Below are 16200 nucleotides of genomic sequence, written 5' to 3' on the forward strand. Positions count from 1 at the left end.
ACAATTTAAAAGTTGTAATATAGAAGAACATTATAAAATTTATTTATTCTTCAGAATCTGACTAAATAGGGGCGGCTAGGTGGCGCAGTAGATAGAACACTGGCCTTGGAGTCAGGAGTACCTGAGTTCAAATCCAGCCTCAGACAATAATCACCTAGCTGTGTAGCCTTGGGCAAGCCACTTAACCCCATCTGCCTTGCAAAAACTAAAAAAAAAAAAAAAAAAAAAAAAAAAAAAGAATCTGACTAAATGGGGCAGTTAGGTGGCACAGTAGATAGAGCACCAGCCCTGGAGTCAGGAGAACCTGAGTTCAAATCTAACCTCTGATACTTAATAATTACCTAGCAGTGTGACCTTGGGCAAGTTGCTTAACCCCACTCTTGCCAAAAAAAAAAAAAAAAAAAAAACAGAATATGGCTAAATATAAAATTTTAATAACATAGTGAAAAATTTCTAATAGTAAGAATTTTTTTCATTATAAGAAAAAAGCAAACTAGATAGATAAGCAACTTAGTACAATAGAACTCCTAAGTAAAACAATAAAATTAAGAAAAAAAATAAAATATGTGCAAAAAGTCCACCATTTAATATAAGTTATCAAAAGACATAAAACACAAAAAAGAAAAAGACAACAATTACACTACAACTTCTCTAGAAACTATTAACAATATTTTCTATTACAATGAATTCATAGTAATTCATGTATAGTAGATAACTGGAGCTTAATATCATTCAAATAAATTAAGTTAATCAAACACCCAAAAGAACTTACTAATAAATATTTGATTCCCACTACAAAGAAGTACAACAGAATCAACTTCAACTGAAAGCCAGCAATATGAAACTCCAATTACTAAAAATGTCTACAACTTATAAATGAGCTAAATTAGACAAAAAGGAAAATAAAACAAATATAAAATAGGCAAGGCAAAATCAAAAGTCCTGCACCAATAAATGCTCTTATACTTCAGAGATTAAAATTTAATATACAACTACATTTCCTAAACAAGCAAAAACAGAAAAATGAAGTCCTATAAAATCAGTATTTCCATTACTAACTTAGAGAAAAAAAAGGATTCTAAAAATTACTGCAGGTTAATTTCCTTAAAACTATAAGAAAAGATTTCCAATACTTAAGAACAGGAGAAATTTAGTTAGGGTGCTGTAAAGAAGTCTGGAAAAATTTACAAAAGAAACCAAAATTTAAAAAGCCAATTGACCCATTTAGTTTCAAGAGATGAAGGTGCTAAATTAATCCTGACTTATGACTACTGAAAACCATCCTATACCTATACAGCAAAATCAAATTCTTACCTGGGGAGGGTAATTGCTCTCTGAAGACCATCGTGAAGATTGGTCATTTGGCTTATCCACTAAAATATTCCTAAAAGAGAGGGAAAGAAAAACACTTTAATTTCAAATCACTCTTGAGAATTGACTATGAAAATAATTCTTTTATTATGGATACAAAATAAACATATAAATGATTGAAAGGAAGGTAATTAGGACCCAACCCAAAGATCAATGCAGTATAATTTCATTATAGTATAGTTTAGACAGTAATGAGAATAGTCCTCTCACTGGAATCACCTATATCTCAGGTGGGAAAAACTAAAGTTCTGGGAAGAACTAAGGTTTTCATCTGATCAGGCTCTACTTTTCAAGAGGAAAGCATTTTTCCAGTAATGTGACCTTGGGCAAGTCACTGAATCTCTCTCACCTTGTTTTCTTATATGCAAAATGGGGAAGTTGAAATGAAAGACCTTAATGGTGCCTGCCAATCATCAGTCTATTATTCCTCTAGTACTGCATTATAATTGATCTTCTTTTAGGGAGTTACTTGTTTCTAGTTAGTCAAGGAGCATTTTATTAAGTAACCTAAGTGTCAGGCACTGTGCTACATACTAGAGATACAAAGACAATAAAAAAAAAAAAAAAACAAACCTAGTGCCTGCTCTCCAGATGCCAAATAAAGGAGACGATATAACAACAACCACATGAACAAAAAAAAAGTGAATCTAGAAACCTTAACTGTCTATAAACACAAAGTCCACTACATGGGGGCTAAGGACTTACTCTTTAACAAACAATGCTGAGAAAACTGGAAAGCATCACCAAGAGGAACTTCAAAGGGTTACATGATTCTAATATAATAGATCACATCATAAACAAAGGATCAAGAAAGAAATCATCTTTCGATTCTCTGAATAAGAAAGAGGTCATGACCAAACAAGGGATAGTAAGGATGAGAATATACAATGAGCAAATGTAATTAAATAAAATTTAAAAAATATTCCACAGAAACAATAACTAGAATTGGATTGGAAAGAAAATAGTAAAATGGGGGGAAATCTTTGCACTAAGTTTCTCTGATACAGGTCTTAATTTTAAAACATATAAGGGACTGATTCAAATTTGTGAGAAATAGTGAAAGAATATAAAAAGGTAGTTCTCAAGGAAAGAAATTCAAACTATCAAACTATTCAAAATTCAAAATATCAAACTATATGAAAATGATGCTCAGATCTACTTATTTAACCCTAAGCTCTCTCCTAATTCCAGACTCAAATCCCCAAATATTTAATAGAAATCTCAAACTAGATGTCCGTTGACACCTTAAACAAAATGCCCAAAAATAGAATTCATTATTTTTCCTCCCAAATCTTCGTCTCTTCTGAACTGCTCTAAGGGCACTATCATCCTTCTGGTCACCCAGGCTTGAAACACAGGTGTCAACCTCAACTCCTCACTCTCACTCCCCATTATCCTATCCCAGCAATTGTCAAATCCTATAGTTTTGACCTTTATAACACTCTCCTATTTATCCTTTTCACTTTTGTTTTATTGTCACCAGCCTGCTGCTGATCTCATTGCCTCATATCTGGACTAAAGAAATAGGTTTTTGGTTGGTCTCTCTGAATCAAGTCTCACCTCTTAGCTGTCAAATTGATCTTCCAAAAGTAGGTGTAAGAATATAGTATCATCTATTCAATAAAATCCAATGGTTTCCTACTGTCAACAGAATCAAATAGAAAATCTGTTCAATTTTTTAAATTTTATTTATTTCGAATTTTACAAATTTTCCCCTAATCTTGCTTCCCTCCCCCACCCCCCACAGAAGACTGCCTGTTAGTCTTTAAATTGTTTCCATGGTATACATTGACCTAAGTTGAATGTGATGAGAGATCATATCCTTAAGGAAGAAAAATATAGTTATAAGAGATAGCAAAATTGCATAATAACAGTTTGTTTGTTTTTTAAATTAAAGGTAATAATCTTTGGTCTTTTTTCAAACTCCCCAATTCTTTCTCTGGATACAGATGGTATTCTCCATTGCAGATATCCCAAAATTGTGCCTGATTGTTGCATTGATGGAATAAGCAAGTCCATCACCCTCATGTTGCTGTTAGGGTGTACAATGTTCTTCTGGTTCTGCTCATCTCGCTCAGCATCAGTTCATGCAAATCCTTCCATCCCTCCTGGTTTCTAATAGAACAGTAGTGTTCCATGACATACATATACCACAGTTCATTAAGCCATTCCCCAATTGATGGATATTCATTCAATTTCCAATTCTTTGCCACCACAAACAGGGCTGCTAGGAATATTTTTGTACAAGTGATGCTTTTACCCTTTTTCACAATTTCTTCAGGGTATAGATCCAGTAGTGGTATTGCTGGGTCAAAGAGTATGCACATTTTTGTTGCCCTTTCGGCAATAAATTAAATTACTCTCCAGAAAGGTTGGATGAGTTCACAGTTTCACATCCCTTCCAACATTGATCATTGTCCTTTCTGATCATATTGGTCAGTTTGAGAGGTGTGAGGTGGTACCTGATGCGCTTTAATTTTCATTTCTCTAGTAAGTAGTGATGTAGAGCAATTTTTCATCTGACTATGGATTGCTTTGAAAATCTGTTCAATTTTTAAAGCTCTTCCAAACCTGGCCCCTTCCTATCTTTCCCATATTCTTACATCTTATTCTCCTCCATGTAGACTGATCCAGTGACCTCAACTTCCTTGCTGTTTCTCAAACGTGACACTCAATCTCATCATCTTGAGTGTTTTCAGTGGCTGTCCCCCAAGTCTGGATCTTCCCCCCCTTTCTCATTTCCACTTCCTGGCTTCCTTCATTTCAAGTCTCACCTAAAATTCTATTTTCTACAAGAAATGCCTTCCCTCTAAGACTATTCCTGGGTTATCTTACATATATTTGGTTTCTACACAGTTGTTTTCATGTTATCTTCCCATCAGCTCCTTCAGAATAGGGACTGACTTATTTTTTAACCTTCCTTTATATCCCCAGGGTTTAGCATAATGCCTGGTCCAGAATAAGCACTTAATGAATGCTTAGAGTTGACAAGGGAATATGTAAAAGAAACAAAATAAGAAAAAGTACTGAAAGGATAAGCTGGGGAAAAAGGTTTTAGAAATGAAAAGGTCTTTAGAGATTGATTGGCTCTTTTATTTTACCTATTAGAAAAATGAAGTCCAGGAAAGTGATATGCCTTGCCTAGTAGTAGTCACAGAGAAATTAAATGGCAGAATCAGAATTCAAACACAGGTAGTACAAAAAAAAAAAAAAAAAAAACCTGCCTTCTCAGAAAATAAGCAAGTGGTGAGAAAGTCAAATGAGATTTAACAGCAAAGTTGAAGTTGTCAGATTTCATCAAAGTATATGAGACAAGAAGGAGAATTAAGGCATCAAATACAGGGACTATGGAAAAAATCCACTAAGACAATGAATTACAAACAAATGCCCTTCTGGATGGACCTGGGAGCAATATAAGGGCTTAGGAGGGGATGAAATACCCACTACTGGACTAGAACTTTATTTTGTACTATCTTCAATACTGTAAAAAAAAAATGAAGAAAATGAAAGGAAAATGAAGAAAAAATTTTATAGGTCTAAGATAAAAAGGATTTCTGCCATTCTCTCAATTCATAGAGCTATGAATGACTGGATGAATTTCCCATCACCTCCCAGCAACTGCTCTTAGTTAATGTAGGTATCAGTAACACCATGGAAATTTCTCCTTCCAAGGAACTGAAACCAATGGCTACTTCAATTTTATCATATTTTCCAAATTGCAGTTTTAGGTGTTACCCCCCAAAAGACCTACAAGTAGATGTGAGAATGTAAAAAACAAATATACTGTATGTTTTAAACTAAATTATATTGTAAAGTATATTCATTTGCCCCATTTGGTCCCTTAACTTTCTTAAAACATCCAAAGTACTTTACTATACAATACTATGATTCAGAAAACAAAGTACTTGGGTCTACCTCCACTAAACCAGTTTCCAGTCTCTGAACTACAAATCACTTATGTACTGAAGTCTCAGTTTCCTCACCTATAAAATTAGGTACCTGGATAAGATAGGTTCCTTAACAAATGAAAACTTTTTTTTAGTTCTACAATTCTCTAGAAACCTAACCTAAAATGAGTGAATAAAACATTTATGAAATACAATGTGCCAAGTGAAAATAAGATGAGCTAGCAAGAATGATAACATTAATGTCAAGGAAGAGAGAAGGAAGGGATTTTTCTAAACTAAAAAAGGACTCCATAGAAATTATTTGGATCTGTTAAAGGTGACCCATTAACTGCATAAAGTGGGGGGGGGGGGAATCCTAAAAATTTAACTCTAGCTATATGTAGTTTTGAGGGGAATAAGGCATAGTAGACAGAGAACTGGTCTTAAAAATAGGAATAACTAGATTCAAGCTCCTCCAGTGACATATAATAAATGACTCTGGACAAGTACCTTAAATTTATCAGTGCTCAAGGCAACTCTCTTGTGCTGGCCTAAACTGGTAGAAGGAATAGTCTCACTTCCTTATACTAATGAAAGCACAGATCCAGACCCTTCACCTTGAATGTCTGAACATACCGAATGGACTAGAATAAACAGAGCAATGGTAGGGTTACAAGAGAGGAGATGAAAATGAAGTCCTGAATCAAGGGACATCTTTTTTGGGAAGAAAAACTCATTCTTAACATTTAAGCCAAAAAATGGCACCTTCATCATGTAAAATAATAAGTAAAAAAGTTCAAAAAAAGCAGAAAACTCAGGAATAAGAAGATAAAGAAAAAGACCTATCACAAGTATAAGATGAAACAGTCATCATTCCTAGATAAAGGAATGAGAATAGAAAAGGTAGAGTCCAAAGATTTCAAGAGTATTTCCCTATTTTTTTGTCTTAGTGGATCCTCCTCCAAACTTTCACAACCAGGATTTTGGGGTTGTAGCAAAAGGATTAGGCAAATCAGTGGCAAATCAGAACCTCCCTCTACTAGTTTTTTTGGTTTGTTTGTTTTTTTTTGGGGGGGGGGTAATGTGACTTGCCCAAGGCCACACAGCTAGGTAATTATTAGATGTCTGAGGCCACATTTGAACTCGGGTCCTCCTGACTCCAGGGCCAGTGCTCTATCCACTGTGACACCTTTAATAACCCTTACCACCAGAGAAAAAAGAACCCCTCAAACTTTGATGCTGTGACAAAACAGAGAAAAATCATGCAGGACTAAGGATACAAAAGTATGGGCCTGCTTAAGGTAAAGGATTGGCACTAAGTAGATTTTCAGCAAAGATACTATAGAAAATTGAGAACTAAATGATAATACATACAAATGCTAAGGAAAAGTGACTCTTTATAAAAAGAGTCATTTTAAAAGACAGGTACTTTGTACAAAAAAAGACAATAAAAATTCCCTAAGGATAATGAAGATACCAAGATAAATTCTGCTATTTCCTGTAACAACAATGGAATACTTCTGAGGATCTCCAGAATGGGTCAGAAAAGCAATGATTAAGGAAAAATATAAAAGAAATAAAGAGAGAATTTACATTTCTTGAGGAAGAATTCAATGTAGTCAAAGATAAGTAAATTTGGAACAAAAGACAGAGACTTTAGCACTGACAGTAGATTCTTTAAAAAAAGGTTAACAGAAATAATTTGCAAAAAAGTTCAATGAAAAAAATACACAAAGCAGCAAGAATACTGAATTCAAAGATAAGGATCCTTAGATGAACTCTTTTACCAAACTATAAAAAAAAAATCACAAAAAAAAGATAAATAAAACCATATAAGGTGACAGCAAAACACTGGTCTAGGGGATCTAAAGAACACTTTTCTAAAAATCCCAATTTTGAATTACTGTAACACACTGTAAAACAGTTGGATCTCAAGTTCGACAACATGGAGGGTCATCCATCTCAGTAGTATTGGGAAAAAAGTGGTTTGGTACCAAGGAAGGTTCAACTCAAGAGACAGTTACATGACCATTTTGAGTCTATTATGGTATATGGTATTAGATGTTGGTTGAAACAATCAATATTCCAGTTCTTATAGTTCCTTCCTACCACCATAAAAGGAGAAAGCTCAAACCCACTAATATGATATATGGAAAGCATGGTTTGTCACTACAGTAAAAATTTTTAGAAAATTACTGTAGCTATGTACATGAAAAGACAACTAAAAGAAAGTTAAACTCTAAGCTAAAAAAATAAAAGCCAATGAAGTTTTCAGAGAACAGATAAAGAAATATCCTTCTTCCCTCACAATAGAAACATAGGAACAGAAAAATTATATGTTGCCAAATGCAGAAATTGGGTCAGATATTTTTTGCTTAGTAAGTATTTTTGTCATAAGTAGGAGTTAAATCTGGGGCCAGGGACAAATAATTCTAAAACATCCACAAGAAAAGTCTCAAAGAAAAATAATGCTTGAGCATAAGTTCAACTAGAATTTCTAGGAGAAATGAAAAATATTTTTTAAAGTTAAAAATATTTTTGTAAATAAGAGTATGAGAATAAAAACTGGAAATGAAATATGAGTTAAAGAAGAAATAACTTAGGAAAGGGAGTATAGATGATGCTAAAAAAGATATTAAGAAAACTTTCTTGAAATATGACTACATTTGGGGGGAAAAGTGAGGTTAGGGATGGTAAGGGAACTATAGCTTCCAAGCATTCTTAAATTATCTCTTCTCAATCTGTATTCAGGTCAGTTTTTGCTTCAAGGTAACAAAAAAAAAGAATAGAATGTCTCACTTTAAATTGTCTTCTCTTCTTTCAAGTACCCACACAGTTGTCAACTTCTCTATAAACCTTCCCTAATCATGCTCAAATTCAAAGTTCACTCCGTATGTTCAAATTTTTCATAGCACAGTACCTCAATTTATCTGCCTTAATTACAAGAGGCAAAAAATCTTACTCAAGCAACAGACTTCCTGAAAATTAGAGAAATCAGTAATTCCATAAGACAAGAAATAGTTCTTTTAAAAGTTAAAAAAAACTGAAATAAAAGAAAATATAAAGTATCTTGAAGCAAAAACTCACCTGAATATAGATTGAGGAGAAATAATTTAAGAAAAAAGCTTAGACATTATATTTCTTTTTTCTGTTTGTTTCTGGTTTTTTGGTTTTTGCAAAGCAATGGAGTTAAGTGACTCACCCAAGGTCATACAGCTAAGTATCTATTTAGTGTCTGAGGTCTCATTTGAACTCAGGTCCTCCTGACTCCAGGGCTAGCGTTCTACCCACTGTGCCACCTAGCTGTCCCTAAACATTATATCTAAAGAAATAATAAAAGAAAACTGTTCAGATCTCTTAAAAGTGGGCGACATAGAAATATAATAAATCTACTGTCACCTCCCGAAAGAAAATCCAAAAATGAAAATCTCAGGAATATTTTAGCCAGTAACAAGAGTTTCCAAGTTAAAAAAAAAAAAGATTGGAATAGAAGGGAAAGGCTATACAATCAAAAATAACTTACTCAGTAAAATTTGAATATAATCCAAGGGGAAAATTGGACCTTTAATATAAGAGAGGATGACCAAGCATTCCCAATGAAAAAAATTAAGCTACAAAGAAACTTTGAAGTGCAAACACAGGAATCAACAGAAACATAAAAATGTAAACTGAATGAACAATTTACAGGGGAATAAACTGCTCATACTGAAATAAGGGTATATTACACAAGCATCTCCTCAGAACCTTATCATTATCAGTAGTCATAAAATGACTCTAATTTGACAAGAGAACCTAGAGAGGATTCTTTTAGGTTTTCGTGATCTTAAAAGAAACTTGGAAAGAGAGGTAAAAAGAGGATTACACTAAAGAGGAAAAGAGATGAAGGACAAGGAAAACTTCCATATAATCAAAGTATACAGGTAGAAGATTATACAAAGGAGGAAGGGGAAGGGGAAATTGGCAATACTCCATTATCATGTAAACTGGTCAAAGAAGAGGGGAATATACATACAGAGTTAAATAGAGAAATGTATTTAACAGGAAACAGAAGAGGGAAAGGGAAAGAAGCAAATAAGAGAAAGTACAAATTAAGAGAAGGCTTAATCCTAAGAAACTTAACTTCAAGTAAGAATGTGGTTGCACTGACAATGGTAAAGAATTGGAAACCTTGGAGGGGGTGAAGGGAAGTGCCCATCAATTGGGAAATGACTGAAGATTTTTGTGTATGACAATGATAAAATACTATTGTGCAAGAGGCTAGATAACTTGGAAGACTTGTATGAACTAATGTAGAGTGAAGTGAGCACAATTACAACAATATTGTAAAAACAAACAATTCTGAAAGATTTAGATCAAAGAAATGATCAACTATTATTCCAAGACACATCATGATAAAATACTTCCTGACAGAGAGGAAATGGAGGCAAGTACAAATTAAGACATTATTTTGTTTAGATATGGTCAATACAGGAATGTTTTGACTATTATTCATGTTTGCAACATGGCCTTATTTTTCTTTCTCAGAAGAAGGCAAAATTTTTACTGATATAAAAAATTCATAAAATTTTTGAAAGCAATGACTGAATGTGCTTCATTATTTGATTAACCTTGTGTTAGTCCTGAGATAGTGAGGATAGTATTTTTAAATAACAATTATTCAGTTAATTTCATCAATGTAGTCAGCCAAGAAGATTTTAGATTTATTTTTAAGGAATGCTAAATACACCAAGCAAAAACAGGACATGAAAGGGAACAGAACAACTTTTTTTAATCAAGTGCCATGAGCTTCTTCATGTAGGCACCTTCATTCACCATATACAATGCAGAAACAATAAGCAAAAGTCAAGTGCCTAATTTCAATTTAGCAGAAAGTTTTCAAAATAAATCTATTCTTCCTTTTTTGTGTGATTCTGCTTAATGGATAAATATCATTCAGTAACTCATTTTTCATTTGTATATTTTAGTTTTGGTTTTGAATCAATGTGAGCAGCAGTGAAAAGACCAGTTTGGATCATACTGGAGAATGGCAAATAAAACATAAGATTGCAAAAGTAAGTTGAGGCTGAGTCATAAAAGCTTTAAATACTCAAGAGAAGAGTTTATATTTGAGTCTAAAGTCAATCAAGAGCCAATGGGGAAAAAGAAGGAATGGTCAGGATCTGAACTAGGAAAATCACTTTGGTATAAGTATATAGAATAGATTGGAATAGAGAGAGAGACAGTTAGCTTTCCTATGAAGGACAGCCCGTTCTGGTGTGGTGTGATTCCCCCTCCCCTTTGCTCTTCCATACTACTTATCCCCAGCTTTATTTATTTTCCTGTGGGAAATCAGACTACTCTGGGAGCAAAATTCCCCAAATTCTCCCACCCTCTTCTTACTAAGCTTATCCCTTCCAATATGAACATACCCCTCATAATATAATAAACATAATTATGTAACTCACTTCCCCAATCATTTGGTTGGTTGGTGTATCTCCCATGAAGGACTAGCAGCCCACTCTGGGGGGAAGGGTCATCCCCCCAAATTTTCCTACCCTTTTGCCCTTCTCTACTACTTTTCTTGTCTATGATTCATGCTACTTGTTTTGCTGTGAAGCTGGTCAGCTCTGGGGAGCATGATTTTCCCAAACTCTCCCACTCTCTTCTTCTATTGAAACTCACTTTACTGCAGCTTCTCCAAAGAACTTACTTAACCTGTGAACTTTTTGTGGCAATTTGTGAACTTTTGTAGTCACTTGTAAACTGTATGAGCAACCTGTGAATTTTTAAAGTCTTACCATCCCCCCCCCAAAAAAGGACACTGAAATAGTCCAGTCCAGAAGTGATGAGGCCCAGAACTAGGGTATGGACTGTTTGAGTAAAGAGAAGAAGTTGGGTACAGGAGCTTTTTCTTTTTTTTTTTTCAAGGCAAATGGGGTTAAGTGGCTTGCCCAAGGCCACACAGCTAGGTAATTATTAAGTGCCTGACACCGAATTTGAATCCAGGTACTCCTGACTCCAGGGCCGGTGCTCTATCCACTACGCCACCTAGCCGCCCCTAAGAGGTACAGGAGCTCTTAAAGCAATAGAAATAAGATTTGAAAACTGCCTGGATATACTGAATGAAAAGAAGTAAGGAATCAAAGATGAAGCTAAGGATGCAAACCTGTGTGACTGGAAGCCTAATTGCCACAGATATGAAATGATCTGGAGGGTAGGGGAGAGTATGCTTGGGGGACAGTGGGACAGAATCTCAACTGCTGATGGTTTAGAAACCTAGATTACAGTTAATTGCCCCAGGGAGACATGGTTCAGAACTGGGAAATTAAAGAGCTTCCACACACATGGAACAAAGGGAGCACTGGTCCAAAAATGGGCCAATTTCATTAATGTTTTGTCCTTCATTTTTGAAGAAGACCATATCAGGGAAGTGATGCCATGACAAACACATGTATTGGATTTGGGTGAGGAAGTGCTATGCTAAGTCACTAGCCTCACTTTCTCCTGTTGAGTCATCAGGGTCCTGTGGCCAGATATGAATCAGGAGGTCTGGAGATGGCCCTGAAAGGGAGGCAGTGTTAAGTGACTAGTCCAAGTTCACACAGCTAATAAGTGGCAAGTGTCTGAGGCATGATTCAAACTCCTACTCCTGAATCCGAAAACCAGTGCTCTATCCATTGCACCACCTAGCTATCCTAGGTTGGAGACCAGCTACACAAATGGCTAACATGGGGATTACAGGATGTTTCCCATCTAGCCATCCTCAGAAAGGCTGATCTCACATGTTGGGGAAACCAATAAACAATTGTGCTGTGCCTTTTGAGAGCTCACAATTTTTAAGGGGCAAGAAATCCCCAGTTTCCAATTTCTACCTCCCAAATGAAATTTATAAAAGAGGCAGAAAATTGGGGTGGCTAGGTAGTACGGTGGATAGAATACAGGCCCTGGATTCAGGAGGACCTGAGTTCAAATTTGGTCTCAGACATTTAATAATTGCCTAATTGTGTGACCTTGGACAAGTCACTTAAAACTACAGTGCCTTAAATAAAAAATAGGCAGAAAATTGTGAGCGGTGATACAATTCTTTCTGTTGTAGCTTTTTAAATGCCAACACTTTTAGATCAATACTGACTTGTTGCAAAAGCAACTTTGCAAAACTTCAAAAAAGGGCCCCTATTTCTATGTAAAATAAATACAAATAATTAGTATAATATACTGTCTTCTACTCTGTTCTTAAGAGTACTACACACTGGGGCAGCTAGGTGGTGCAGTGGATAGAGCACTGGCCTTGGAGTCAGGAGTACCTGAGTTAAAATCCGGCCTCAAACACTTAATAATTACCTAGCTGTGTGGCCTTGGGCAAGCCGCTTAACCCCATTGCCTTGAAAAAAAAAAAATCTAAAAAAAAATTTTTTTTAAAAAGAAAAAAGAGTACTACATATTAAATATATTAGTTTTTTTTAAATGATCAATTTAATGCCCACATTCTGCTTCCAAAGAGGCAGCAGAGATACTTTAGCAATTTCTATTTCTCTCTAAGGATTCCAAAGGGTTTTGGGAATACCATACCTACGCACATATCACCATCACTGAAATTTAACAACCTCTCAGGAAGGAGAGTAACAAAATAAACAAGCACTCTAATATGATGCTATAGGGAAAGGAAACTCTCACTAACCATAATCAAAGCCACAGAGTTTATAGTATCTCTACAAAACAAAGATAATGACAAAGAATATGTTAAGAAATATATAGGGCTCTCCATTTCTGAATATCTCAGAAAAACAAATTTGTGTCAATCTTGCTCGAAATTAAAACTTCTGGTTCTCCCAAATGAAATAATTTGAAAACTAAGTTTGAACAAGGGTAAATGAAATTTGCCTTGGCTTATCAAATAGCTTTTCCTCAAAAGTAATTAATACAAATGAATAATGTATATTGCTAAAATTTGGAAAGAGTTGCAACTGATAACAGATTTCTGGGGAAAAAATAAATTACTTTCAATCTTCCTCAATTGCTCATAACCCACAGTAATTGTTTATCAATCTCAAATATAGATTAAAAGATTTCAAAGGACTTTCTATAAGACAAAAACTGGTTAACCTAGTCAAAGACATTCTAGTATTTGAAAGTAATAAAGTGATGTTTCTTCTAAAAACAGTCTATAAATCAGATTTTCCATTAAATCAGATTTGTAATTTGTTTCTTAAAATGACCACAAACTAATGAAATTTTACTGTATTTTCATTTGAACTACCTATATACTGTTTTGGTCCAGTACAGGCTACACTTTCATTACCGCCATTCCCTTAAATATAGCTTGTATAAAAGCCTCAATTCAGCTTATAATTGCTATTATTTTTCAAGATATAACTAAGAGACTGCAGCCTAATATTTTGACCAATACATTTATTTCTTAAATATAAGTTTACAGATTTAAAACTAAGATATATCTTTAAAGTTTACCCAATCAGTGCCCACATTTTGCAGATTAGGAGGATGAACCCCAGAGAGCTTGCTAATAAAGCAGCTGAACCCAGGTACTACGTACTACTTCAGATTCTCGCAACTTCAAAACTTGACTATATATCCTCTCTCTGTGGTTGACTTCATTAAGGGAGAATTAAATGGTGCCTTAAACCAAATAATTTAATCAAGGATATGAACTTCCTTCCTCTCTGTCTTTCAAAGACAGCTCTGACTTTTTCTCTCTCTAAGCACCACTTTTACAGCCAGCAAGGGTCAAAAGGGTGGCATCCTGTGGTAGTATGTGGATCTTTAACTTAACCGACAATTCACTGCTAGAGAGTTTTACTGTCTTTTTTTCAAACCATAATTTTTTTTTAAAAAGTTTGTTGAATTGAATTCAGTCATTCAGTCAGGTTTGGGAATAAGATTAGGGCTCTTCCAGCAATATCAAGGTCAATAATACTTTTATTTATGAAAATGACTCATTATGATGAATCCCATTATAAGATCCCTGAGAGTAGGGTTTTCTTTTTACCCCTAGTACTTAGTACAGAATCTTAATAAATGTTTGTTTACTGAGTGATGTTATAGTTACACAAAGCAAACTTCATTTTTCAGATGAAGAAAACAAGATCCAAGAAAATTAAGTAAATTGCCCAAAATCAGAGTCAGAGGAGAAAGAGGATTTAAACTGAGGTTCTCTGACTCCAAATGACCCAGAAAACAAAAAAGTATCTAGGACTCTTGGATTCTATGCCTACAAAGACCCATACTGTGAAATTCCACTCTATACTCTCTACTCCCCCCCGCCTTCTTAAATTCAGTTCTTTGCCCACAACCTGATTTCTAGTCCTTTAATTAACATCTACTGAACTGACAGGACCTGTTCCAGTTCTCTAGACTATCTCCATCACTGACTTTACTTGCCTCCATGCTCAGTTCTGACTCTAATCTGACAACTAAAAAATATTTATCGATATATTTTTCTAAACATTTCTAAACATTATCTTTATTCTCATCTTCCCCAAGAAGCACATTCATATAACAAATAATTCAAAAGGGGGAGCAATTTAACTTAACATATGAATCGAATCTGAGAATATATGCAATGTTCCCTTAGTCCCTCATCTGCCACCTTTGCAAAGCAAATATTCTCCCAAGAGAATAAAGATAACCCAACTGACTATTTCAGAGAAGCCTGAGGTCATGTGACTGGACTGCCTTCATCTATACTCCCCACTCTTTAAAGCTTCTCAGCATCATCATCTATTATCGTTCCCTCTAGTCACAGAACTTCCTCACTAAACTTAATGCTTCCAGTTGTCCTCTTGATTCCTGTTCTAGTCCAAGACTTTGCCCCAACAATTATCCCATCTCTTGGCCACTTTCAATATCTTTCTTCCCGTTGACTTTTCATTTACTTACAAGGATTCTTAGTTATATCTTTTGAAGCTATCAGCAAGAAATGCTACTTCTAGTAATAAGACAAGAAAAACAATTTGAGAGAATAGCGAATAGGCAAAGAGGAAAGGAAATTATCACTATATGCAGATGACGAAATGGTTTACTTAGATAAATATAAATATTTAACAAAAATTAATTGAAATAGTAATTTCAGTAGAATACTATAGCAGGATAGAAAATAAACTCACAGAAATGAAATTCCACCCAAAGTTATTACAGAATACATGAAATGTCTAGTAGGCCAGTTATTAAAACACAGAATTTATGAGACTACAATAACAAAATATATGGAAATAAAAACTCAAATAACTGGAGAAACTGGTTCATGATTGGGTCATAGTAAATTAATAATAAAAACACTAACTAAATCAATTCACAGACTTAGTGCCATACCAAACTACTAAAGGGTTACCAGAAAAAACTAGAAATAATTGTTGGGGTTCTGAAGGCAGAATGATCAGTCTAAGAGGAACTCTTTTACAAAGCAGGAATCATCAAATCTAACTGGTAGAAACAGAAATAATAATTGGACCTGAAATTTCACTAGCACAGGAAACTCCTGGTTAAGGAAATTTTGTCTACCAAGTACACTGACACATTCTCTACAACTTGTATCTATCTACTATACCATGCTGCCTCAGATACTGGTAAAACTATAAAACTATCTGGTATTAAGTTTAAAAATAGAAAAACTGATCAGTGCAACAGATTAGAAAAGCAAGACCCCAAAAGCAACCACTATGAATTAAGAATCCTTATTTGACAAAAACTGCTGCAGAATTTATATATTTAGAGCAAAATCTCACAACATAAATTTCAAAAGGAAAAAAGATCAAATCTATGAGGTCATGTGATATAGAGATTAGAAAAGGGAAAGATTTACACCACTTTTAACAATTATAGTTAGGGAATGAATTCTTAAACAAATGACAGATGATCACTGAATATAAATGAACAATACGGTTAATATAATATGGAAAAGCTTTTTCACAAAGAAAATCAATATGATTATAAATAGAAAAGGAAACAA

At 34.5% G+C, this 16200-nt stretch overlaps 1 protein-coding gene across 11 annotated transcripts in view; it reads right to left on the reverse strand.

Annotated features, from left to right (window-relative positions):
- Positions 1–16200, reverse strand: part of MKLN1 (muskelin 1) — a 377184-nt gene that overhangs the window by 225207 nt on the left and 135777 nt on the right. For 10 of the 11 annotated variants that reach the window (XR_012470079.1, XM_074193675.1, XM_074193674.1 and 7 more), the window contains one exon: positions 1315–1384. Coding sequence is in view for 10 of the 11 variants with exons in the window: in XM_074193675.1 (XP_074049776.1) it covers positions 1315–1384 (70 nt within the window). In the remaining variant the exon portion in view is untranslated. Of the gene's footprint in view, positions 1–1314; positions 1385–2931; positions 3019–16200 lie in introns of those variants that run through there. The other variant, XM_074193681.1, reaches the window with a different exon arrangement.

Source organism: Macrotis lagotis, chromosome 7, assembly GCF_037893015.1.
Source record: "Macrotis lagotis isolate mMagLag1 chromosome 7, bilby.v1.9.chrom.fasta, whole genome shotgun sequence".
In the NCBI taxonomy this organism is placed as follows: Eukaryota; Metazoa; Chordata; class Mammalia; order Peramelemorphia; family Peramelidae; genus Macrotis; species Macrotis lagotis.